We start from the raw sequence: 26,167 nt of genomic DNA, 5'->3' as shown, positions 1-26,167 counted from the left end.
GCGGGAATACAACGAATCTTCCACTTACGACCACAGCGGAACCGATGTTGCTAAGCAAAAAATGTGTTGGGTGAATTGTGTCCCATTCTGTGACCTTTCTGGCCTCGGCTGTTTTAAGTGAGTCACTGCAGTGGATAAGTTACTAACCCGGTTGTTAAGTGAATCTGGCTTCCCCATTGACTTGGGGGGAATCGCATGACACACACTCCCGGGACACTATCATCGTCGTAAATAAGAGCCTAACAGGGCAGTTAAGCGAGCTTTGTCCCGCTTTACGAACTTTCCCTGCCACAGTTGTTAAGGGAATCGCTGCAGTTGTTAAGTTAGTGATGCGGTTGCTAAGTGGACGTCCCCGTTGACTCTGCTTGTCAGAAGGTCGCAAAAGGGGGATCACGTGACCTCGGGACGCTGCGACCGTCATAAATGTGAGTGGGTTGCCAACCCTCTTCCCAAGGCAGGAAGTGCCCGCTGTTCATATTCTTGGAACCATAGAGTTGGAAGGGACCTTAGAGGCCCTCTAGTCCAACCCTCTTCCCAAGGCAGGAAGTGCCCACTGTTCATATTCTTGGAACCATAGAGTTGGAAGGGACCTTAGAGGTCCTCTAGCCCAGCCCTCTTTCCAAGAAACGAAGTGCCCACTGTTCATATTCTTGGAACCATAGAGTTGGAAGGGGCCTTAGAGGTCCTCTAGTCCAACCCTCTTCCCAATGCAGGAAGTGCCCACATTCCTGGAACCTTACAGTTGGGAGGGGCTCTATAGATCCTCCCGCTTCCCAAGGCAGGGATCCTCAGATGATCCCGAACAACCTCTTTGCTTCAAAATCTCCCGTGACAGAAACTCATGATTCTTGGGGGAAGCTGTTCTCCAATGCCGTAGCTCTCCTGAGACAGGAAAATCCTCCTTATTTTGAATTTGGATCTCCGTAACCCTCCTGCCTACACCGTGATCCTTGATCCAATCCTTTCCTCACTAGATTGCATCTCAAACACACACACCCATATCGTTTCTCCCCCTTTCGTTCCACCCGTTCAGCCCCATTCCTTCCCCAAAACTCAGTATTTCTCAATGTCTATGCTCAGTCATCCAGGTCATGGTTGTCCCCGGTTCTTTTTTTGTAAAAGAAAAAGGTGCCGGAACTCTCACATTTCATACAACCCGCCTTGCCTACCCTACAAGGTTCCATCCAAAAAAGGTGCCGAACACTCCATTCTGAGCGTTCTATGACAAAAAAAGCCCTGGTTGTCCTAAAGTTACTTTTTCAGAAAGCAACTGGACCTTCTCATTTTTATTTTTATTTTTTGAAGACGTTACGCTTCTCCTCCTCCAAGGAGCTACTGACCATCCAGTCAGAGGTGAAGAAGCTTCTTTGTATAAGAAGCGAAACGCCTCCGAAGAAAAACAAGAAAAGTCCAGCTGCCTCCTGAAAAAAAGCACCTTTGGGACAGTATTTCTCGACCTCAGCCACTTGAAGATGGGTGGACTGCGACTCCCAGAATTCCCCAGCCAATTCCAGTCAAGCCACTAGTCCTCATGGTTCCCTCAATTCGGCGCTTCATTTCCACCACCCATAACTCCCTCTGCTTTCTCCCAGCTAGCCCTAACCAGCTCTTTATTCCTCTGCCTGGTGGGCACAGCAGGCGTTTCCATGACAACCACATGCCAGCTAGGCCAGGGGTAGGCCACCTTGGCTCTTTTATGACTCATGGACTTCAACTCCCAGAATTCCTCAGCCAGCATGGCTCAGCTTAGAAACCTCTCCCTTTCCCCTCAGCGTGGCTGGCTCAGGAATTCTGGGAGTTGAAGTCCACGAGTCATAAAAGAGCCAAGGTGGCCTAGCCCTGAGCAAGGCTAACACAGGTAGTCCACAATGGAGCTCCCACATTTCCATTTGTCCCACTTTACAACCTTTCTTTGCCACAGTTGTTAAGCGAATCCCTGCGGCTGTTAAAGGAGCCATGCGGTTGTTAAGTGAACCCAGCTTCCCCCATTGCTTGTCAGAAGCCAGGTGGGAAGGCCGCAAATGGGGATCACATGACCCCGGGGACAGCACAACTGTCGTAAATGCATGCAGGTGCCAAGTGCTCGAATTTTGGTCACATGACTATGGGGATGCTACGACGGCCGTTAAGTGTGACACAACAGTCAAAATATAGCTCTGCATCTTATATAATTAAAGAAAAAATTATAATATAGAGTACTTAAGGAAAAGACTGTATTTGCCATTCCTTTCTGTCATACATCATCATCATCATCATAATGTTGCAAGGGACCTTGGAGGTCATCTAGTCCAACCCCCTGCTCAGGCAGGAAACCCTATACCATTTCAGACAAATGGCTGTCCAGTCTCTTCTTAAAAACTTCCAGTGTTGGAGCATTCGCCACTTCTGGAGGCAGGTTGTTCCACTGGTTAATTGTTCTAACTGACAGGAAATTCCTTCTTAGTTCTAGGTTGCTTCTCTCCTTGATGAGTTTCCATCCGTTGCTTCTTCTCCTGCCTTCAGGAGCTTTGGAGAAGAGCTTGACTCCTTCTTCTTTGGGGCAGCCCCTGAGATACTAGAAGACTGCTATCATGTCACCCCTCGTCCTTCTCTTCATTAAACTAGAGACATCCCCAATTCCAGCAACCATTCCTTATATGTTTTGGCCTCCAGTCCCCTAATCATCTTTGTTGCTCTTCTCTGTACTCTTTCTAAGTACTCTTTTAGTACGTATGTCATTTTGATAAAGAACTATTATGTAGAATGTTGCAAATGTAGTATCCTTATCAATGTCACTATGTACATTGTGTTGAATATATTCAAACTATATGTAAACACATATATACTCAAACACACAACATAAAAATAAAAAAGGAACAGGAAGCAAAAATAATAATAAATTATTTTTTTAAAAAAAAAATATCACGTGACTCTGGAATAGTGCAACTGGTCATCAATACGAGTCATTTGCCCAGCGTCCACATTCTCATCCCGTCACCTTGGAGATGCTACATCGGTTTTTAAAGTGTGGAAAACAGTCGTAAGTCACTTTTTTCAGCGCCGTTGTCACTTTGAACGGTCACTTAAACGAGTGGTTAGTAAGTCGAGGAGCACCTGTGGTAGGATTGGTGCCTTCGAAGTCCGGCTGGGCATGTAATTGGCACAATTAAAAAAGGAAGAGTCAGGAAGCAAGAGAGAGAGAGAGAGAGAGAGAGAGAGAGAGAGAGAGAGAGAGAGAGAGAGAGAGAGAGAGAGAGAGAGAGAGAAAGTGCTGAAGGAGTCCAACTTTAAAGAGGAGGAATGTGCCGGCCATTATCCGCCCTGGGTTTTTAGTAACAATAGGCAGGTGAAAATGGCATCCCTGGATTAGAAAGAGGAAACTTTGAATAAGACAAAGGGATGCCACCCGCTTTTTGGCTGCCTTCCCTGGCGTGCTCCAGCTATTGTTGCCGACTCCGAGTAGCTGAGCTGCGCATTGTTGGAGAACAGCCGAGTTTCAAAACGGCCCCTGATTTATTGTTACGTGTTTCCTGGAGGTAGAGGCGACATTTCTCTGCAAACACAATGCTCCAGGCTGTTGACCGTTCAGCGTGGTCATCACAAAGCCGATGCTTTACGAGTAACAGTCCAAATATTCATAGCACAAATGAAGTACAGGTAGTGCTCAACTACCTTGGTGGAGCAGTGGGCTAATGCCTGCTTAAGTAACACCAGTTGCCTGCAATTAGTGCAAGTTCGAGTCCCACCAGGCTCAAGGTTGACTCAGCCTTCCATCCTTCCGAGGTAGGTAAAATGAGGACCCAGATTGTTGGGGGCAATTAAGCTGACTTTGTAATAATGCCGCTTGGGGGTGTGTGAAAGCCCTAATAAGCAGGCATATACATAGAATGAAGGCTATTGCTAAGCACATTGATTTGTGCTTTAAATTGTAAGCCGCCCTGAGTCTTCGGAGAAGGGCGGGATATAAATGAGATCAAAAAAACATACAAAAAACCTTATGACAGGGACTCTCATTAAATACACAAGGAATCTGGTTCATAAGCTCTCATTGTAGTTGCAAAACAACAAAGAAATCATCATCACCACCATCATCATAAAACAAGGATAATCCTAATAATCAAGGCAGGCATTCTGTGACCATACACGATTGTGTGACTTTTTTTGCCATGCTCGTTAAACGAATCACTGTAGTGGTTAAGTTTGTGACGTTATTGTTAAGTGAATCTGGCTCCCCCATTGACTTTGCTGGGCAGAAAAGCTGGCAACACCGTCGTGTGAGTCAGTTGCCAAGCCTCCGAATGTAAAGCCCATATCCATGGGGATGCTTGCAAGCGTGCTAAGTGGGGAAACCGGTCATAAGTCACTTTTTAGAGTGCTGTTGTAACTTCGAAGTCGGTCGTCCATCAAGGACTACCTGTTCTATGATGCTGAGTCAGCCAGAAATGAGCTGCAGGAGGAGAGCTGAGGCAGAAGCCAGGAAGAGCAACAATAGAGTAAAATTCTTTTACTCAAAGCTAATGTTTGGAACAATAGAGAGCCAGATTCCTAGGGCAGGTGGAAGCCCAGCCAAATTGCGGGGAATCCTCCCTGACACACACACAAACACACAGGGAATCCCTGCTGTCCAACACATTCTCAGCTGGACTCCTATATTTACCTGTGTCTAAATTTTTATTGCAGATGATACCACTCTAATGGCAGAAAGTGAAGAGGAACTAAAGAGCCTCTTGTTGCGGGTGAAGAAGGAGAGTGCAAAAGTTGGGTTGAAACTTAACATTAAGAAAACCAAGATCATGGCATCCGGCCCTCTCAATTCCTGGCAAATAAATGGGGAAGAAATGGAGGTAATGACAGATTTTATTTCCCTGGGCTCCAAGATCACTGCAGTTGGGGACTGTAGCCAAGAAATTAAAAGACGCTTGCTCCTGGGGAGGAAAGCCATGGCAAATCTAGACAGCACACTAAAAAGCAGAGACATCACCCTGCCAACAAAAGTGCGTATAGTCAAGGCCAGGGGTCAGCAACCTGAAACAGTGAAAGAGCCACTCGCAACTGGTTCCCTCACAAAAGGAAAAGCTGGGAGCCGCAAAAACATGTGTGCTCATTTGCGTACATGCGCGCATGCGCAGAACAGGGTTTGACTGAAGAGTGGAGCCAAGGCGAGATATGTACCTACCCCGCATATTTGAATTGATTGGTTGAACTTTTTTAGTCCCACTTTTTTTTTTTTTGGACTGCACATTGCAGAGGACTGGGAGCCGCAGGAGTCGGCTGAAAGAGCCGCTTGCGGCTCCGGAGCCGCGGGTTGCAGACCTGTGGTCAAGGCTATGGTCTTCCCAGTTGCACTGTATGGCTGTGAAAGTTGGACCATAAGAAAGGCTGAGCGCCAAAGAATTGAGGCCTTTGAACTGTGGTGCTGGAGAAGACTCCTGCGAGTCCCTTGGACTGCAAGGCGATCAAACCGGTCAGTCCTAGAGGAGATCCACCCTGACTGCTCTTTAGAAGGCCAGATCCTGAAGCTGAAACTCAAATCCTTTGGCCACCTAATGAGAAGGAAGGACTCACTGGAGAAGAGCCTCATGCTGGGAAAGGTTGAGGGCAAGAGAAGAAAGGGACGACAGAGAATGAGCGATGGAATCACTGAAGCAGTAGGTGTGAGCTTAAATGGACTCCAGAAGATGGTAGAGGACAGGAAGGCCTGGAGGAACGTTGTCCATAGGGTCGCGATGGGTTGGACACGACTTCGCAACTAACAACAACAACAAATATAAAGTTTATATCTCCATATAACCAATTTGGTACTTTATGATTAAATTATGCAGAGCAGGGGGTCTTCCAACTTGGCCCTTTTATGACTTGTGTACTTCAACTCCCAGAATTCCTCAGCCAGGCATCCTGGCTGAGGAATTCTGGGAGTTGAAGTCCACAAGTCATAAAAGGGCCAAGTTGGAAGACCCTGATGTAGAGTAAGGCAAGAACAGCCATCTTGAGTCCGTTCCAGCATACCCTTCTTTAACGAATGTTTGAAGTTAAATCAGCACTGAAAAAGTGACTTAAGACCAGTCCTTGCTCTTATGACCGCTGGAGCGTTCCCCATGGTCATATGATCAAAATTTGGGGGCTTGGCCACTGGCATATATTTAGGCATTCTGCTGCAATCCTCACAGCAGTGTTTCTCAATCTTAGCCACTTTTAAAATGCCTGAATTTCCACTCCCAGAATTCCCCAGGCACCATTTGTGGACTTCAACTCCCAGAATTCCCCAGTCACGTTAAAGTTGCCAAAGTTGAAACAAAACCGGTTTAGAGCATATTTTTTTTCAAAAACCCTTTTCAACCTAAAGTCTCCAGATTGTTGGATTACAATGCCTATCATCCTGGCTGGGGATAATAGGAGATACAAAAGAAGCCTTTGGATGGTCTGTATGATATCTACTAATTAGAAATGGGAAAAAAACCCAGGCTCTCTATAATATAATCAATTATAAAGGACGGTGTAGTGAAAAATTCTATGAATGAAAATTGTTAAGAGGAGCTCATTGATTGGACCAAAAGTTTCGCGGATGGTTCAGGTTCAAATTCTGAAAGGCTGTTGGATCCGACGAGGCGGGGCTTCAGCAAGAACCTGTTTATAACCCTTTTAAAGTTTTTGATTGGTCAACGTTCCAAAGGGGAGGCCCCACCTCCTCCTCTCATTGGCCACATGTATTCCGCAGGAGGTGGGCTCTTAAGGGCTATTGGCTATTTACCTTCGTCAAAGAAGCGGAGAGGTCCGCTTTTAAAACTTCCATCTGCTCCTTTAAAAAAAAAACCTCGTTAGACTTCGGCGTGATTGGCTGAGAGGCTTCCGCGTCGCTCAACCATTGGCTAGAGGTCTGTGCCACTGAGGCGGGCGTCCCCTCGGATTGGACAACTCGATTGAAGAAGGCGGGATTTCTCCCAGCAGGAACTAACGCGGCTTTTCCACACGTGGGAACCGGAGCGATGGCGGAGCGGCTGCCTCCGCCGTGTGAATTGATGGACTCGCGTGTGAGCAAGGGGCCTGGGCGGGAGGAGAGGCGTACGCACACGTGTTGAACACGGGTCGACAATGCCTTTTGTCTGAACAGATACTCTTTGTCCTGAGTGTGCGATCAGGGCAGAGCTGAGTTTATTTAATTTAATATATTTAATGCAATTAAATATATTAATATATTTGTGCATTGTAATGTATTTGTGTTTTTGTATGTATGCGTAGGTGCGTGTCTATGAGCTGTGTGTATGTGTTATGTGTGTGTGTGTTCTTCCACTCTTATTTCCTCTAATAATAATAATAATAATAGTAATAATAGTAATAGTAATAATAATAGTAATAATAATAATAATAATAATAATAATAATAATAATAATAATAATAATAATAATAATAATAATAAAGTAATAAATGTTGGAAGGGACCCTAGAGGTCATCTAGTCCAATCCCTTATACCAGGGGTAGGCAACCTCGGCTCTTTTATGACTCATGGACTTCAACTCCCAGAATTCCTCAGCTAGCATGAGGGAAACTTTGGCCCCTTCATGACTCATGGACTTCAACTCCCAGAATTCCTGAGCCAGCCATGGCTGAGCTTGGAAACCTCTCCCGTTCCCCTCAGCGTGGCTGGCTCAGGAATTCTGGGAGTTGAAGTCCATGAGTCATAAAAGAGCCGAGGTTGCCTACCCCTGCCTTATACCATTTCAGGTAAATTGACGAAGGAATTTTTTTGCGTTACTGATTGACATGATTAAACAGAGAGGTGGGGGGGAAAGATCTCTTTATCACTGCAGGCAGAAATTGTAGATTACCTGGAGTCCATTCACCTGGAGTAATTTGGAAGGTGGTAATAAGATGGAACAATTCTGGAACACAGAAATTGATTCCCCCACCCCCACCCCTTATTTTCTTCCCGGTTTTAGGATATTGTGGAAGCTGACTTACCTGCAGCCCTAACCCTCTTCAAATCTCTCCAAGAACAGGTGAGATAAAGCTTTTAATTTCTACTGTTAGCTGAATTGTTGTTCTGCCCCGTTTCCCAGTTTTTTTTTTTTGTTTTTTTTTTGCAGCTGGCAGTGTTTCTTCTTTGCCTTCCTCAAATTTGATTTTCCTTCTTCCCTTCCTTCCTTGGTGGGGATGTAGGTGGTTGCAGTTACCCATCATGTACAACGTTTAGTACAGAAGGTACGAGCAGGAGAGTACCCCACCGAGAAGGTAAGCTTCTGGAAGGAATATGGAAACTACAGGTAAATATGGAAGCTGCAGGTAATCCTCGACTTACAGCCACAATTGAGCTCAAAATTTCCGTTGCTAAGCGAGACAGTTCTTAAGAGAGCTATAGCCCCATTTTACTACTTTTCTTTCCATGGCTGTTGAGTGACACGGTTGCTGGTTCAGCGAAATTGGCTTCCCCGTGAACTTTGCTAGTCAGAAGGTTGCGAAAGGGGGATCCACATGACCCCGGGACACTGCAGCCGTCATAAATGTGAGTCAGTTGCCCAGGGCCTGAATTTTAATCACGTGACTATGTAGATGCTGCAACGGTCGTGTTAAAAAAAGGTCGTAAGTCACTTTTTTCCAGTGTTCTCGTAACTTTAAACCAGGGGTTTTCAAACTTGGCCCTTTTAGGACTTGTGGACTTCAACTCCCAGAATTCCTTAACCAGCGTGCCTGGCTGAGGAATTCTGGGAGTTGAAGTCTACAAGTCCTAAAAGGGCCAAGTTTGAAGACCCCTGCTTTAAACAGTCACTAAACGTATTGTTGTCAGTCGAGGACTATCTGTAGTGCTTCTACTGTGAACTTTTAATTATCTGCAAGGTCTCCGCAGCCAATTGACACGACTAAGACCAAGGAGCTTATAGTAGAATGTAGAAGGAATAGAATAGAATAGAGTTGGAAGGGACCTTGGAGGTCTTCTAGTCCAGCCCCCCCCCCCCTGCTCAAGCAGGAGAACCTATACCGTCAACAGACAGATGAATGTCTAGTCTCTTCTTCAGCGATGGAGCGCCCACAACTTCTAGTGGCAAGCTGTTCCACTGGTTAATTGTCCTCACTGTCAGGAAGTTTCTCCTTAATTCCAGGTTGTTTCTCTCTTCCATCCGTTGTTTCTTGTCCTTCCCTCTTGTGTTTTGGTGAACAACCTGGCCCCTTCTGCCTTGTGGCAGCCCCTCAGATACTGGAATGCTGCTATCGTGTCTCCCCTATTTCTTTTTTTCTGTAGACTGGCCAAACCCAAGTCCTGCAGCCGTTCTTCGTATGTTTTAGTCTCCAGGTCTTGGATCCTCTTACTTGCTGTACTCTGAACTTTTCCCAAACTCTCAATATCTTTTTTGTGAGATGGTGACCAAAATTGGCTGCAGTATTCCAGGTGTGGCCTCACTAGGGTTTTATAAAGCAGTGAAGGATATGTGTGTGTATATAATGTGTGTTCTTATTTGTGGTTTTTACTTGTGTGTAGTGTGCACTGTGGGCGGCAATTTTGTTGTGAGTTATACAATGACAGTAAAGATATTCTATTCTATTCCATATTTTCTATATTCTGTTCTGTTCTTATTTCTATTCTATTCTATTCTTATTTCTATTCTATTCTTAATTCTGTTCTGTTCTGTTCTATTCTATTCTATTCCATTCCATTTTCTATTCTATTCCTTATTTCTATTCTATTCTATTCTATTCTATTCTATTCTATTCTTCTATTCTATTCTATTCTATTCTATTCTATTCCTTATTCTATTCTATTCCTTATTCTATTCTATTCCTTATTCTATTCTATTCCATTCCATTCCATTCTATTCCATTCCATATTTTCTTTTCTATTCTATGCTATGCTATGCTATGCTATTCTACTCTATTCTATTCCTTATTCTATTATTCTATTCTATTCCTTATTTCTATTCTATTCCATTCCATTCCATATTTTCGATTCGATTCTACTCTACTCCATTCCATATTTTCTGTTCTGTTCTGTTCTATTCTATTCTATTCTATTCTATTCTATTCTATTCTATTCTATTCTATTCTATTCCTTATTTCTATTGTATTCCATTCCATTCCATATTTTCTTTTCTATTCTATTCTATTTCCTTATTTCTTTTCTTTTCTATTCCATTCTATTCTATTCTGCATTCCATTCCATATATTCTATTCTGTTCTATTCTGTTCTGTTCTATTCTATTCTATTCTATTCTATTCTATTCTATTCTATTCTATTCCATTCCATTCCATTCCATTCCATTCCATTCCATTCCTTATTTCCATTCCATTCCATTCTCTCCCCATACTGGGTCCATTCCAGTGCCTCCTACTGTGGTGGCATTTCATACCTGACTTCTGTTCCCAGAGTCTCCCCTCAAAGTCCCAAATCTTCCCCGTGGTTCACCAACCTCCTTTTCTCTTCTTATCAGGGCCTCAGTTTCCTGGAAGTCAAGGACCATCTCCTTCTCCTCTACCTTCAAGATCTCTCACACTTGATGTTGGAGAAGACCTCGGGACGGTCTTTGGCCAATCAGCCTGCCTTACTGCGGCTGGTGGAAACGAGGACGGTATGAGCCATCCTGGACTTCTTGCAGGGAGATCTGGTCCATTAGATAGGTGGACTTCAATTCCCAGAATTCCCCAGCCTGTTCAGGAGGAGGATTCTGGGAATTTCCTGCTGGCTAGGGAATTCTGGCAGTTGAAATCCAGATATTGGAAAGTTGTGTGATTGCAATTGGCTGGCACAGCTCTTCTCAAGGAATAAGATATTTTTCAAAAATGAAAATCTTAAAATGCATGTTTGTTATTTTTAAAAAAATATTTATATTTGCTTATATATTTGCTAGAGGTTAATCCTCCATTTTATATAGCAAACCAAGCCTTTCCAGCCTCACCACAGCCCTGCAAGGTAGGATGGCTAAGAGACTACAGGTAGTCCTCAACTTACTACCACAATCAGATCTTAAGCAGTTTCCAAAATAAGTTTTATTGCTCTCTTCCTGTTTTTTCCCAAACATTGTGAGCCAATCACCCTTCTTTGGACCTGCCTACCTTGCAGGGTGATCATTGTGGTGGAAAATGGGAGCGGGGAGGTGAAGCTGTGTAGGCTGCCTTGAATTCCTGAATAAAAATCTAATAAATCATCAAAATAATAACATTCTGAGCTGTTAGGTGTGATTTAAGGCTAAAGCTAAAATTGGAGATGTTTTATATTGATAAGTCACTCAGAATCTCATGATGACATGAATCATTTTCTCAAGCGTGGCTGCTTTAAGATGGGTGGACTTCAATTCCCAGAATTCCCCAGCCAATATGGCTATTAGAAACCTTAATAAATTGAAGAGGGGTGGACTTCATCTCCCAGAATTCCACAGCCAGCATGTCTGTTAGCAACCTTGGTAATTTTAAGATGGGTGTGGACTTCAACTCCCAGAATTCCCTAGCTAACATTGCTGGCTTTGGAATTCTGGGAGTTGAAGTCCTCCCATCTTAAAGCTGCTACGGTTGAGAAGGACTGATATATTTAAATTAAATAAATATTTTTTGGGGGTGGAGGGGATAGGTGCTGGAGAAGATGCGTCCGATTGAGCAGAAATTGAAATACCAGGTAGACAAACTTGTGAAGGCAGCTGTTACTGGGGGACTGGGTAAGTCATGAGGGGTTTGGAAGGGTGTGTTGGGGGGAAAAATGGTGCAAATTGGACCCTTTTAAGTAGAGCCATCTTAAACCGGCTTCTTTCCTTTCAGATGAAAACGATCCCTTGAAATTCAAACCGAATCCGGATAACTTGATCAGTAAGGTAGGAAAAGAGGAAGACTGGAACACAGGTAGTCCTCAATTTACAGCAGTTTGTTTAGTGACCATTTGAAAAATGTGACTTAGGAGCATTTGTCACACTTAGGACTGTGGTGGCATCCCCATGATCAGGGGTAGGCAACCTTGGCTCTTTTAGGACTCGTGGACTTCAACTCCCAGAATTCTTGAGCTAGCCATGCTGGCTCAGGAATTCTGGGAGTTGAAGTCCACGAGTCCTGAAAGAGCCAAGGTTGTCTACCCCTGCCCACGATCATATCAGCAGAAACAAGACGCTTGGCAAGTGACTCATATTTACGTCCGTTGCGGGACCCTGGGGTCACGGGACCCCCTTTTGCAACCTTCTGACAGGCAAAGTCGACGGGGAAGCCCGATGTACCTCACGACCGTGTTGCTCAGTTAACGGCAGTGACTCGCTTAACAACTGTGGCGGGAAAGGTCGTAAAGTGGGACAGCACCCCTTTTAGAAACGTCTCACTTTAACGACAAAAATTTGGGGGCTCGATTGGGGTCGTAAGTCGAGGAATAGCTCGAACGGCCATTTTGGGTCCAATTGCGGCCGTAAGTCAAGCAAAAATGAGTTGTGGGAGGGGGGTCCTGGACCTACGACCGCATTTGGCCCCAATATTGCCATTGTGAAGCATGGCAGTTTATTAAATGAGCTGTGCTTATTTTACAACCTTTTTTTTTTGCCACGGTTGGGAAGCAAACCCCTTCAGTTGTTAAACGAATCAGACAGTCATTAAGGGAATCTGGCTTTCCCCACTGACTTGGCTTGTCTGAAGCTGGCTGCGACAAATTTTACCAAGCGCCCAAATTTTATTCACGTGAGAGTGGGGACGCTTTGACAGTCATAAGTGTGAGGACCGGTCATAAAGTCCCTTTTTCAGCGTGCCGATGTGACTTCCAACAGTCACTCAACAAACGGTCGTAAACTGGGGGCTCCTTATAGCCTGGCTGGGGCTCCAGAGCAAAAATGAATTGGGGTCAAACGTCTGCAGACTGTGTGACAGTCCCCAGAGCAGTGGATGTGGGTGATGTCTAAGATTGGAGAAAGTTAATTTTTATTTTCAAATCAAATTTGCAAAATGTATTTTTGCGCTTGTTGTGACTTCCGGAGTTTTTCTCGATCTCTTGTTTCTTGTCTCCGCTTTTTTGGTCTTCGAATTCGGTAGGAAGGCTGCAGACGGTTCATTTATGGAAACGTCCGATTTGAGAAAAAGGAACATTTCCGGAAGATTTAAAATAGACGGGGATATTTTGCATACATCTGGGACTGTGCGAATAGGTCCCTTCTTCTGTCTTTCTTTGATGAGGTAGAACTGCTGTTTGGAAAGAGATACTCTGGAATGGGTAGGCAACCTTGGCTCTTTTAGGACTCGTGGACTTCAACTCCCAGAATCCCTCAGCCGGCATGGCTAGCTGAGGAATTCTGGGAGTTGAAGTCCACGGGTCCTAAAAGAGCCAAAGTTGCCTACCCCTGCTCTGGAAAATAACCAGGGGCTTAATATTAATCATCTTACCTTTTGATTGAAGTTGAGCTGAGACCAGTTTTAAGCCAGCTTGGAAGATGGTTTGATCATTGCTAGGAGAAAATGAAATGTTGGCCTAATGGCAGTTCAGCCCTTGTGACTTGAGAAAAAGTCATGGTGGTGCTTAGGAGAAAGTTTTCTCTCCTTCCAAAAATGTTTTTTATCTTCCTTTTATCTTTATTTATCTTCTCATGAATGTCCCGGAGTCACCAGGCCAGCTGTCGTGACTAAGGCTAGACTAGAACTCACCGTCTCCTGGCTATTGGCCCAACGTCATCCAGCCGTTTTTTGTGCCTAAGGCGGGACTAGAACTCACTATCTCCTAGTGATTGGCTGAAAGTCACCCAGATGGTTTTCATGCCTAAGGCAGGACTAGAACTCACCGTCTCCTGGTGATTGGCCCAAAGTCACCTAGCTGGCTTTAAGGCGGGACTAGAACTCACTATCTCCTAGTGATTGGCTGAAAGTCACCCAGATGGTTTTCATGCCTAAGGCAGGACTAGAACTTACCGTCTCCTGGTGATTGGCCCAAAGTCACCTAGCTGGCTTTAAGGCGGGACTAGAACTCACTGTCTCCTAGTGATTGACTGAAAGTCACCGAGATGGTTTTCATGCCTAAGGCAGGACTAGAACTCACCGTCTCCTGGTGATTGGCCCAAAGTCACCTAGCTGGCTTTCATGCTTAAGGTGGGACTAGAACTCACTGTCTCCTGGTGATTGGCCCAAAGTGAGGGAGTTGAAATCCACAAATGCTGGCTGCGATCTACCCACTGGCTGGGGAATTCTGGGAATTGAGGTCCCCACCTCATGAAATTACCCAGACTTAAGAAACATTGCTCTACTCCTAAATTCAACCAATCCCTTGCAATTAGAATTAACAGAGTTGGAAGGGACCTTGTAGGTCATCTAGTCCAACCCCCCCCCCCACCCGTTTTTCTTGTCCCGTTCCCAGCTCAGTGACTCGGAAGACGGAGAAGAGGAAGAGGATGTTGGGGGTGCCGCCAAGACTCCTGGGAAAGACGTCTCCAAAGGAGGCATCCGGAAATACGTCCCACCTCGCCTGGTCCCCGTGCATTACAGTAAGAAGGCAACCTGGTTTGAGCAAAGGGAAGGGCAGAGTTTGGCGTCGCGGCGTAAGGAAGAACAAACCGGGTTGCTATATCCGGCCCAAACGTGTCTGTCTGTCTGTCTCTCGCAGACGAAACCGAGATGGAGAGAGAGAAGAAGATGGCCGAACAAGCCAAAAAGCGAGCGCTTAGTAGCTCCATCATCCGGGAGCTGAAGGAGCAGTATTCCGACGCTCCGGAAGAGATCCGGGAAGGGCATCACGCCCACACGGCCCGGCAGAACCGGGAGGATGAGCACCGGTTAGTGAGGAAGGAGGGAAGGGTCAGACCTTCCTTCCTTCCTTTCTCTTCCTCTTCCTTCTTTTTTCTTCCTTCCTTCCTTCCTTCCTTTCTCTTCCTCTTCCTTCTTTTTCCTTCCTCCTTCCTTCCTTCCTTCCTTCCTTGCTTTTTTTGTTTCTTTCCTTCCTTCTTTCTCCTTCCTTTCTCTTTCTTTCTTTCTCTCCCTTCTTTCTTTTCTTCCTTCCTTCCTTCCTTCCTTCCTCTTTCCTTCCTTCCTTCTTTTTTTGTTTCTTTCCTTCTCTCTCCTTCCTTTCCTTTCTTTCTCTACCTTCCTTCTTTCTTTTTTTCCTTCCTTCCTTCTTTCCTTCATTCTCTTTCTTTCTTTCTTTCCTTTTTTATTTATTTTTATTTACGTATTCATTTATTTATTGGATCCGGCCTGTGTCATATTTTTTTACAAATAATTCCAGACAAAAATACACTTTCATCCTCCCAGCTTCCTCACAATAACAACCCTGTGAGGTGGGCTGGATTGAAGAGAGAGAGAGCAATTGACCCAGTCAGCTTTCCATGCCGCAAGCGGGACTAGAACTCACCGTCTCCTGGTGATTGGGCCAAAATCACCCAGCTGGCTTTTGTGCTAAGGTGGGACTAGAACTCACCGTCTCCTGGTGATTGGCTCAAAGTCACCCAGCTGGCTGTCATGCCTAAGGCTGGACTAGAACTCGCCGCCTCCTGGTGATTTACCTAAGGTTACCAGCCAGCTTTAATGCCCAAGATGGAACTAGAATTCTTTCTCTCCTGGTGATTGGCTTAAAGTCATTCAGCCGACTTTCATGGCTAAGGCTGGATTAGAACTCACCGTCTCCTGCTTTCTAGCCCCGTGCCTTCACCACTAGACCCAACTGGCTTCCAGGAGGGTTGGTGGGCCAAACCTCCTTAACTTAAAATACTCTACAGTGCATCTCCAGGCGCGTGCAAAGAAAACATCCAGTGTTCAAAGTTTCCAAAATATATTTGGACTTGAGAGAAGGAATGAGGGGATCTCAAATTTTCTGGCAAGATTGGAAAAATAAAATAGAATAAAATAGAAATAAAGAATAGACTAGAGTAGAATAGAATAGGAATAGAATAGAATAAGGAATAGAATAGAATAAGGAATAGAATAGGGAATAGAATAGAATAGAATAGAATAGAATAGAATAGAATAGAATAGAATAGAATAGAATAGAATAGAATAAGGAATAGAATAGAATAGAATAGAATAGAATAGAATAGAATAGAATAGAATAGAATAGAATAGCAGTTGGAAGGGATCTGGTAGGTCAGGGGTCTTCAAACCTGGCCCTTTTATGACGTGTGGACTTCAACTCCCAGAATTTCTCAGCCAGCATGCCTGGCTGAGGAATTCTGGGAGTTGAAGTCCACACGTCATAAAAGGGTTGAGTTTGAAGACCCCTGTGGTAGGTCATCTACTCCAACCCCTCTCCCCCCCAATTAAAAGGTGTATGGGGTGGGGGCCCAGGCTCTGATAAGGGAGAGCACGGTGGAAGGACCCAAAGGAGAGGCCTCACCAGACCTTGAAGCAGGAGCCTCAGTTGTACAGGGTGGAGCCTCCAGAGGCAGACGCAACCTACCTCGGCACACCATCTGCCAGGCTGCCGCCTTTCACCTCTGCTTTCCAAACATCTCCCCATCTTCTTGTGGCAGGACCAACTACGAGGAGAGCATGATGGTCCGTCTCAACGTGAGCCGGAAGGAGAAAGCCCGTCGTAGACGAGGGGGGGCCCTCGGCTCCCAACTCAGCTCCCTCACCCACTTCCGGGACATCAGCACCCTGACGGGGGCCACCCCGTCTCTGGGAGAAGTGAGTTTACAGGGTCGGCCTTATCGTTGAGACGGGAAGGGGTTGGCGGGGTCTGGCGACCGGGAGGAAGTAGGAAAGGTGGCTCGACGCGAGTGAGCCACGTCAGGCAGGGATGGGGGGAAGGGGGCCCATTTTTGTGAACATTATGGGATGCATAAATCCTGTGCACCGGAGGCTCCTTGGGGGCCTGGTCTCCTCTTGGTTATTGGAGAAATTTAGTTTTTTTAAAAATTATACTCGCTCAGGGGGGTGGACGTATCCGGCACACCTTTCTCCTCCTCTTTCCCCCACAACCCTGCGAGGTGGGTTAGGCTGACAGGAAGGGGCTGGCTCAAAGTCACGCAGCTGGCTTTCATGCCTAAGGAGGGACTAGAACTCACCATCTCCTGGTGATTGGGCCAAAATCACCCAGCTGGCTTTTGGACTCAGACAGGACTAGAATTCCCTGTCTCCTGGTGATTGGGCTAGAGTCGTCCAGCTGGCTTTCATTCCTAAGGCGGGACTAGAACTCCTGGTGACTGGCTCAAAGTCACTTAGTTAGCTTTATTGCCTGAGTCAGGACTAGAACTCACCGTCTCCTGGTGATTGGGCCAAAATCACCCAGCTGGCTTTTGGGCTAAGGTGGGGCTAGAACTCACCATCTTCTGATGATTGGCTCAAAGTCACCCAGCCGGCTTTCATTTCTAAGGTGGGACTATAACTCCCTATCTCCTGGTGACTGGCTCACAGTCAGTTAGCTGGCTTTGGTGCCTAAGATGGAACTAGAACTCGCTGTCTCCAGGTTAATGGGCCCAGAGTCACTCAACTAGCTTTTATGCCTAAAGCGGGACTAGAACTCACTGTCTCCTGGTGATTGGCCTAAAGTCACCCAGCTGGCTTTCATGTGTAAGGTGGGACTAGAACTCACTGTCTCCTGGTGATTGGCCCAAAGTCACCTAGCCACCTTTCATGCTACGGCAGGACTTGAACTCGTAATCTCCTGCTTTCTATCCTTAGGTCCTTGGAGTAGCTGATCTTCCTGCTTACCATGCTTTGCAAACTGGGAGTGGATCCCCTTAGCCATGGAGGGGATCATCAGAACCTTTCTTGTCTGTGGCTTCTGGGGTGGTGTTCTTCAACCTCAGCAACTTTAAGATGAGTGGACTTCAACTCCCAGAATTCGCCAGCCAGCATTGTTAGCTGAGGAATTCTGGGAGTTGAAGTCCACCATCTTAAAATTAGTAAGGTTGCTAACAGCCATATTGGCTGGGGTATTCTGGGAGTTGAAGTCCACCCATTTTAAAAATTACAATGGTTGCTAACTCCCATGCTGGCTGGGGAATTCTGGGAGTTGAAGTCCACCATCTTAAAATTAGTAAGGTTGCTAACAGCCATATTGGCTGGGGTATTCTAGGAGTTGAAGTCCACCCATCTTAAAAATTACAATGGTTGCTAACTCCCATGCTGGCTGGGGAATTCTGGGAGTTGAAGTCCACCCATTTTAAAAATTACAATGGTTGCTAACTCCCATGCTGGCTGGGGAATTCTGGGAGTTGGAAGTCCACCTATCACCAATTTATTAAGGTTGCTAACAGCCATATTGGCTGGGGTATTCTGGGAGTTGAAGTCCACCCATCTTCAATTTACTAAGGCTCCTAACAGCCGTATTGGCTGGGGAATTGTGGGAGTGACTCACTAAACGGTTGTAAAATGGAATCGGGTCCCGTGGTGATCTGCTGAACAATTGCAATGATTTACGACCAAAATTCCAGGCTCTGTTGCCGTCCTTAATTGAGGACTATCTCCTGAAGTGCGGAATTCCCTTCTCCATCCTTAGATTCCCCTCTGCGTTCTGATCTTCTCTTTCCTCTGATCTCCATTTTTTCTTCTCTCACTTCCTCTTTACAGGATTTAAATCCGCCCAAAAAGAGAAGGAAGAAGATCAGCACGAAACGGGGCAAGAAAAAAGGTATGTGCTGAATTCAAATTGGGCGATCTCTTTCTACCCCCCCCTCCTCCTCCTCCCCCTTCAAATCAGAAAATTAGGAAGTTTAGCAAACTTTCCTGCCTGCCACCCCAAATTCCGGCTGACTCCGGTGGCGGTTTAGGAAGCGAAGAGCAAAACCTCAGTTTGAATTCTTCCCTTGTGAAAAGATTAAAATCTGGACTTGTGCAAAGCAAGGAAGCCCCAAAAATCGAAAGTCCCAAATAGCTACTAGGCTATTTTTTCCCCCCTCTAAATTTGCTGTAAAGTACAGGTAAAGTCCTCGACTTACAGCAATTTGTTTAGTGATCGTTTGAAGTTACAACGGAACTGGGGGAAAAAGTGATTTAGGATCATTTTTCACACAAGCGTTGCAGCATCTCCGTGGTCACGTGATCAAAATTCAGACACTTGGCGACTGGTTCAAATTTATGACGGTCACATATGACGGTCCCGGGGTGTGTGACCAAGGCAGTGGGGAGAAGCCAGATTCCCTTAACCAACTGGGTTACTACTGTAGTTATTTATTTAACACCTTGTGACAAGAAAGGTGGTCAAATGGGGCAGATCTCTCTTAGCTAAAGTCTCGCTTAGCGACAGAAATTTTCGGCTCCATTGTGGTCCTTACTGAGGTCTAGCCTCTTGATAGAAAGCCAACCCTACCCGAAGCTACAATTTTTTTTTCTGCACTAAATTCATTCCCTTCCTTCCTTTCTTCCTTTCTTTTCCCTCCCTCACCCTCCAGGTTTCCGCAAGAGACGATAAACCTCCCTAATTGGGATCGAGGTCTGCAGATCCCCAATAGCTGGGAATGACACCTCGATTTAGCCTGTAACAATTAACAGTTATTCATTATTAATAATAAAGCTGAAGGGCCATCTTTTCCTCTTTAAACTCTGGTTTGCTTTTTTTTTTAAACTTTCCTGTGACGTCAGCTGGAGGGGGGGTGAGAAAAAAAAATCAAAGCATTCAAAGTTTAACATAGTTAATTAAACCGGTTCCTGACAGGCGATCAGGGTTTGTCCCTTTCTCAATTTTTCTTCGCCGTTTCAGCAATTCACCCCCCCCCCCATCTCAGGTTGCTTTCTGAAAGCATAGCACAGGGATCTTGAAACTTGGGCCTTTGATGGCTTGTGGACTTCAACGCCCAGAATTCCTCAGCCTGCTTGCCTGGCTGAGGAATTCTGGGAGTTGAAGTCCACAAGTCATTGAAGGCCCCTGCTTGTAGGCCTCAACTGCCAGAATTCCTCAGCTAGGCACGCTGGCTGAGGAATTCTGGGAGTTGAAGTCCACAAGTCATCAAAGGCCCAAGATTGAAGGCCCCTGCTTGTAGGCCTCAACTGCCAGAATTCCTCAGCTAGGCACGCTGGCTGAGGAATTCTGGGAGTTGAAGTCCACAAGTCATCAAAGGCCCAAGTTTGAAGGCCCCTGCTTGTAGGCCTCAACTGCCAGAATTCCTCAGCTAGGCACGCTGGCTGAGGAATTCTGGGAGTTGAAGTCCACAAGTCATAAAAGGGCCAAGTTTGAAGGCCCCTGTTTGTAGGCCTCAACTGCCAGAATTCCTCAGCCAGGCACGCTGGCTGAGGAATTCTGGGAGTTGAAATCCACAAGTCATCAAAGGGCCAGGTTTGAAGACCCCTGGGATAGCATGTTTTGGGCATACAGGTAATCCTCGACTTAATGGCCAGTTGCTTAACGACTGTTCAAAGTTCTGACCAATCTATCTTTCAAGTACAGACAGTCCTCGGGTTACCACAGTTCATTTAGTGACCGTTCAGGGTTATAACGGCACTGACCAAAGTGGCTTATGACTATTTTTCACACTTAACGACCGTTGCAGCGTTCCCCACGGTCACGTGATCAAAATTCAGATGCCTGGCAACTGACTCATATTTATGACGGTTGCAGTTTCCCTGTGATCCCCTTTTTGCGACCTTCTGACAAGTAAAAGTCAACGGGGAAGCCAGATTCACTCAACAACCGTGTTACTAAGTTAACAGCTGCCGTGATTCACTTAACAACTGTGGCGAGAAAGGTCGTAAAGTGGGGCAAAATTCACTTAACGTCTCGTTTGGCCACAAAAAAGGTGGGCTCCGTTGTGGTCGTTAAGTCGAGGACGACATGTACGTACACCCTGGATTTGAATGTCCAATGCCATCCCGCCCAACGGTCACTTGACCAAACTTTGGGCACTCAAAAATCCGGCTACATTTATCACTTGTTTACCTCATTCCCACAGCGACGTGACCTCATTTTAAGACCGTTTTGCTGGGGGGAAAAACGGCTTTCGCTTCCGTTTTCGGCAAAACCCTTGTTTTGCTTAACAACCCTGACCTTCGCTTGATGACTGCCCCCCCTTCCCCAAATTGGGTGTTCAAATGGGTCAGTCACAGAACCAACTTGCTTTGCCACCGTCCTGACTGATGGCCATGATGGGTAGGCTCCCTTACGGTCGTGACTTGAGGACTTACCCTTTGCGGGGGAAACGCAAAACATGTGCTTCGAGCTGTTTTCTTTCTTTCTTTCTTTCTTTCTTTCTTTCTTTCTTTCTCTTCCCTCTTTCCTCCCTTCCTTCCTTCCCCCATTCCCTTCCTTTTCTTTTTACCTTCCTTTTCTCCCTATTCCCTTCTTTCCCTCCTTCCTTCCTCTCTATTCCCTTTCCTTTCTTCATTTTTCCTTCCTTTCTTCTTTCCTTCCTCCCTTCCCCTTCTCCCTATTCCTTTCCTTTTTTTCCTCCTTCGTTTCTTCCCTTTTTTCCTTTCTTCTTCCTCCCTGCCTCCCTCTCTTTCTCCATCCCTCCCTCTTTCCTTCCTTCCTTGCTTCCTCCCCATTCCCTTCCTTTTACCTTCCTTCCTTCCCTCCCTTCCTTCTTTCCCTCGCTCCTTCCTTCCCTTCCTATTCCCTTCTTTCCCTTCCTTCTCTCCCTCCCTCCTTCCTTCCTTCCTTCCTTCCTTCCCTCCCTCCCTCCCTTCCTTCCTTCCTTCCTTCCTTCCTTCCCTATTCCCTTCCTTCTTTCCCTCGCTCCTTCCTTCCTTCCTTTCCTATTCCCTTCCTTCTTTCCCTCGCTCCTTCCTTCCTTCCTTCCTTCCCTCCCTTCCTTCTTTCCCTCCTTCCTTCCTTCCTTCCTTCCTTCCTTTCCTATTCCCTTCCTTTCCCTCGCTCCTTCCTTCCTTCCTTCCTTCCTTCCTCCCCTCTCTTCCTTCCTTTCTTCCTTCCCTATTCCCTTCCTTCTTTCCCTCGCTCCTTCCTTCCTTCCTTCCTTCCTTCCTTCCTTCCTTCCTCCCCTCTCTTCCTTCCTTTCTTCCTTCCCTCCCTTCCTTCTTTCCTTCCTTCCTTCCTTCCTTCCTTCCTTCCTTCCTTCCTTCCTTCCTTCCCTCCCTCCCTCCCTTCCTTCCTTCCTTCCTTCCTTCCTTCCTTCCTTTCCTATTCCCTTCCTTCTTTCCCTCGCTCCTTCCTTCCTTCCTTCCTTCCTTCCTTTTTTTTGCGATTGACCTCCTTAATGTGGGAATCCCTACGTTTCCGTCTCTTTCTCTCCCCCCCCCCACCCCCCTCGTCTGCCTTTAAAGTGACTGGCAAAATCAATGGCATTGATCCAAGCTCAGGCTGAGGGGAGGCCGCGACGGAGCTCGGAAGGGAATCCTCGCCTGTTTTAAACTCTGATCGGGCTAAGTGGAATCCGATAAACACGAGGAGGGAATCGATGGCTTAACACGCTCGAGGAATCGGGGAAGGGGGGGAGCAGCGGGCAAAAGGGAAGAAAAACAAAACCACGAAGATAGAAATGGAGAAAGTGCACCAGATTGCAGGGAGTTGTTGGGGGTTTTTTTTAAAAAAAATTTGGGGGTGTTGTTTGGATGGGGTGAAAAAGTGCCCCCAACAGGGCTTCTCCACTCTTCCTATCCACCCGCCCCCCGGCCAGATGGTTTACTTTAATGTTATTTATTTGGGTCCCGTGTTTAATTATTTTTATAAATGAAGGCGGTGAACATATCCAACGCACCTTCCCGGTACTCCCATGTTACACCTTTGCTCCGCGAGCTGCATTGGCTACCAGTTGTCTCCCGGGTGAGGTTCAAGGTCTTGGTTATGATCTTTAAGTCCTTACATGGCATGGGTCCGGGATACCTCGAGGACCACCTGCTGCCGGCGTCGACTCCCCTCCGCCCCGTGCGTTCCCACAGAGAGGGCCTCCTCAGGGTGCCTCCGGTCAGGGAATGTCGACTGGTGGCCCCCAGGGGGAGATCCTTCTCTGTGGGCGCTCCGGCATTATGGAACCAACTGCCGGTGGAGCTCCGGATGGCATCAGACCTCCGAACCTTCCGTCGTGGCCTGAAGACCCATTTATTTGAATTAGCTGGTCTGGCCTGATGGGGGAATATGGGTTTTTAAATTGTTGTTCTTAGTATTGTACTATTGTTTTTTAACTGGGCATTGGTTTAATCTTTTTTAACTTTTGTATTGTTATTTATATATGCCCTGTGAACCGCCCTGAGTCCCTAGGGAGAAGGGCGGTATACAAATTAAATAAAACCTAAACCTAAACCTCCTCTGTATTTTCTCGAGAACAACAACCCTGTGAGGTGGGTGGGTCTGAGGGAGAGGGCGTGGCCCAAAAACACCCTGCCAGCTTTTGTGCCTAAGGTGGGACTAGAATTTCCAGTCTCCTGGTCATTGGCCCAAAGTCACCTAGCCGGCTTTCAGGCCTAAGGTGGGACTAGAACTCACCATCACCTAGTGATTATTCCAAATTCATCCAGCCAGCTTTTGGGCCTAAAGTGGAACTAGAACTCATAATTTCCTTAATGAGGAAAGCCAGCTGGGTGACTTTGGCCCAATCACCAGGAGATGGTGAGTTCTAGTCCCGCGTTAGGCATGAACACCAAGTGGGTGGCTTTGGGCCAGTCACCAGGAGACAGTGAGTTCTAGTCCTGCCTTAAGACATGAAAGCCGGCTGGGTGACTGAGCCAATCACCAGGAGACGGTGAGTTCTAGTGCCGCCTTAGGCATGAAAGCTGGCTGGGTAACTTTGGGCAAATCACCAGCAGGTAGTGAGTTCTAGTCCTGCATTAAGCATGAAAGCCAGCTGGATGATTTCGGGCCAACCCCTCCCTCTCAGCCCAACCCACCTCACAGGGTGGTTGTTGTGGGGAAAAGACAACCCGCCTTGACTTGGGGGGGGGGACAAAAGTTGGATAAAAATCAACAGCAACAAAAAAAACCAGTCGCCCTGGCCGAAGCAGGATCCGAACTCGGCTCCCGGTGGATAACCGCTTGTAGAATCCTTCCACGGGCAGCGAAAGCAGACAAAAGCTCCTCGAAACGTGGCCGTCCGGCCTCTTAAACTGCCCAAGGTGGCGGAATTCGCTCCTAAGGAGAAACGGGAGGGGATGATGGGGTTGGTGGTGCCAGAGCCCAGGTGTCAGGACAAGGATCCTATTTTGATGGGAGTCTGAAGGGCAGACTCACCTGGAGAAAGGGGAGGGGTCTTAGGATTGACCTCCCACCCGCCCTCCTGAGTCCATCTGCATTTTTGGGGGGTGGGGGGGGCGAATTGTACTTCCAGCCACCATCTTTTGTGCGTTTATCCATCTCGGCCTGCAGGGGGCTCCCTGCACCCCGATTCCTCCGCTCTCCCCCTCCTCATTTTCATTCCGACCACGCAGCCTCCCACTCCTCAAATTAATTTGGCGCCGCCATTCAGCGCCGCGACGTGTCTCCCTCGCTGCAGCCCCTAACCAGCCCTCTCCCCTCTTTTTCTCCCCTTCCTCCCTTTTTATTCCTCTTCTCCCTTTTTCCACCTGCCTGCCATTTTTTTTCTGCATGTAATTTCTCTGCCCCTGCCTCTCTTTCCCCTTTCCATCTTTTTTTTTTCTTTTTCTTTCCCCCTGTATGTCAAATTCCACCGGGTATTCGACAGAGCAAGAGGGAAGGGAGCAAAGGAATTGGGGAGGGGGCTAATGAAAAGAACGGGGTGAAAATCCAGGGATTTTTAATTCCCGAAAGACACCCCTGTTGGCTATTCCTAAATAAGCTGGACTTTGCTAGGATGCATGGCTAGCAAGCCAAAAATAATTATATCTTGATTGATTGATTGATTTTTATGGCTGTTATCTCTCAACCTTTCGCAACAGTTTGAAGAGGTCTGGACTCCAGGTCCCAGAATTCCGCTGTGTTGGCTGGGGAATTCTGGGAGTTGAAGTCCAGACCTCTTCAAGCTGACAAGGTTGAAAAAAATTGCTTTATGGGCTTGCTTTGAAGTTGGAGCCTGTGGGGTAGCCTGGCCTGTGAATCTGATAGCCAGCCATCAATTTTTCCTACCATTCCACCGCCATCATCATCATCATCATCATCATCATCATCATCATCATCATCATCATCATCATCATCATCATTATTATTATTATTATTATTATTATTATTATTATTATTATTATTATTATTATTATATCTTGGGCTGGGGGTGGGAGGAAGACCTGACAAGTAGGCCAGGCCTGGAAAGACCAATTCTAAGATCAACCAGCCAAGGTTTGTGGCTAAGAGGTTATCTGAACCCTGGTTTGGTGTGGCAAGGCCTGAAAGTGGCTCTCCCTGGATTAGTGGACTCCAGTTCCCAGTATCCACAGTCTTTGGGCCAGGTGAGCTGGGACACATGGGGATGAGAGTCCCATGAAGTTTGGAAGAATTGATTCCACATTTGAAAGTGCTGGGTTAGTTTTAACCTACTATTGAATGGACAATTTATCTATCTATCTATCTATCTATCTATCTATCTATCTATCTATCTATCTATCTATCTATCTATCTATCCTAGCTAGTTACACACACACATACACACCCCGCATCAGAGTTTCAACCATTGCAATCTGGTTTGGTTGCAACCATGGTTTGTTGAGAGGGACGCGTTATGACTGTGGGGTCCTCGCTGCTCAATGAGCTTGGCTGTTTTCTTGCAGACGTTTCGTTACCCAACTGGGGAACATCATCAATGTAATTATCATTATTTTGCTTAACCACCACCAAGATTTCATCCCCCACCTGTGGCTAGAGAGAGTTGGGAGCCGGACTCCATAGATAATAACTGATTGATGAACTTATGTGCCCAAAAGCCACTGTCAACTCTTAGTGACCACATATATTTTCTCCAGAATAGTGGGTTAGGACGCTGAGCTTGTCGATCAGAAGGTCGGCAGTTTGGTGGGTCGAATCCCGAGTGCCGCGTAACAGAGCGAGCGCCTGTTACGCGTCCCAGCTTCTGCCAACCTAGCAGTTTGAAAGCACGTAAAAATGCAAGTAGAAAAATAGGGACCACTCCGGTGGGAAGGTAACAGCGTTCCGTGCGCCTTTGGCGTCTAGTCATGCCGGCCACATGACCACGGAGACGTCCTCGGACAAGCGCTGGCTCTTCGGCTTTGAAACGGAGATGAGCACCGGCCCCTAGAGTCGGAAACGACTAGCACGCATGTGCGGGGGAACCTTTACCTTTACCTTTATGGTTTGTTGAATAAGCTACAGTGCCTAAATCCACACAGCTTGAAACAATGAGGAGACTGCATTGAATGAACTGAATACCATCTTTGTCTGTATTAATACATAATAATTCTTCCTACATAATACATGAAAACCGACTGCGTGACTTTGGGCCAATCACAAGGAGACGGTGAGTTCTACTCCCTCCTTATC

At 46.4% G+C, this 26,167-nt stretch overlaps 1 protein-coding gene and 1 long non-coding RNA gene across 2 annotated transcripts in view; both read left to right on the top strand.

The window, feature by feature from the left end:
- Positions 1-26,167, top strand: part of LOC310649446 — a 313,283-nt gene that overhangs the window by 134,849 nt on the left and 152,267 nt on the right. The gene's annotated exons all lie outside the window — the stretch shown is intronic.
- NGDN (neuroguidin) lies at positions 6,955-19,375 on the top strand. Its single transcript, XM_083377777.1, has 11 exons — positions 6,955-7,007; positions 7,914-7,973; positions 8,134-8,205; positions 10,395-10,532; positions 11,528-11,612; positions 11,713-11,765; positions 14,264-14,390; positions 14,510-14,678; positions 16,368-16,524; positions 18,412-18,472; positions 19,233-19,375. The coding sequence occupies exons 1-11, from the start codon at positions 6,963-6,965 to the stop codon at positions 19,250-19,252; spliced, it is 987 nt and encodes a 328-aa protein (XP_083233903.1). The 5' UTR covers positions 6,955-6,962; the 3' UTR covers positions 19,253-19,375.

The sequence above is a fragment of the Vipera ursinii genome (assembly GCF_947247035.1).
Source record: "Vipera ursinii genome assembly, chromosome: Z".
NCBI lineage: Eukaryota > Metazoa > Chordata > Lepidosauria > Squamata > Viperidae > Vipera > Vipera ursinii.
The sequence above is the reverse complement of the archived record's forward strand: the minus strand, read 5'-3'. Positions and strand labels throughout refer to the sequence as shown.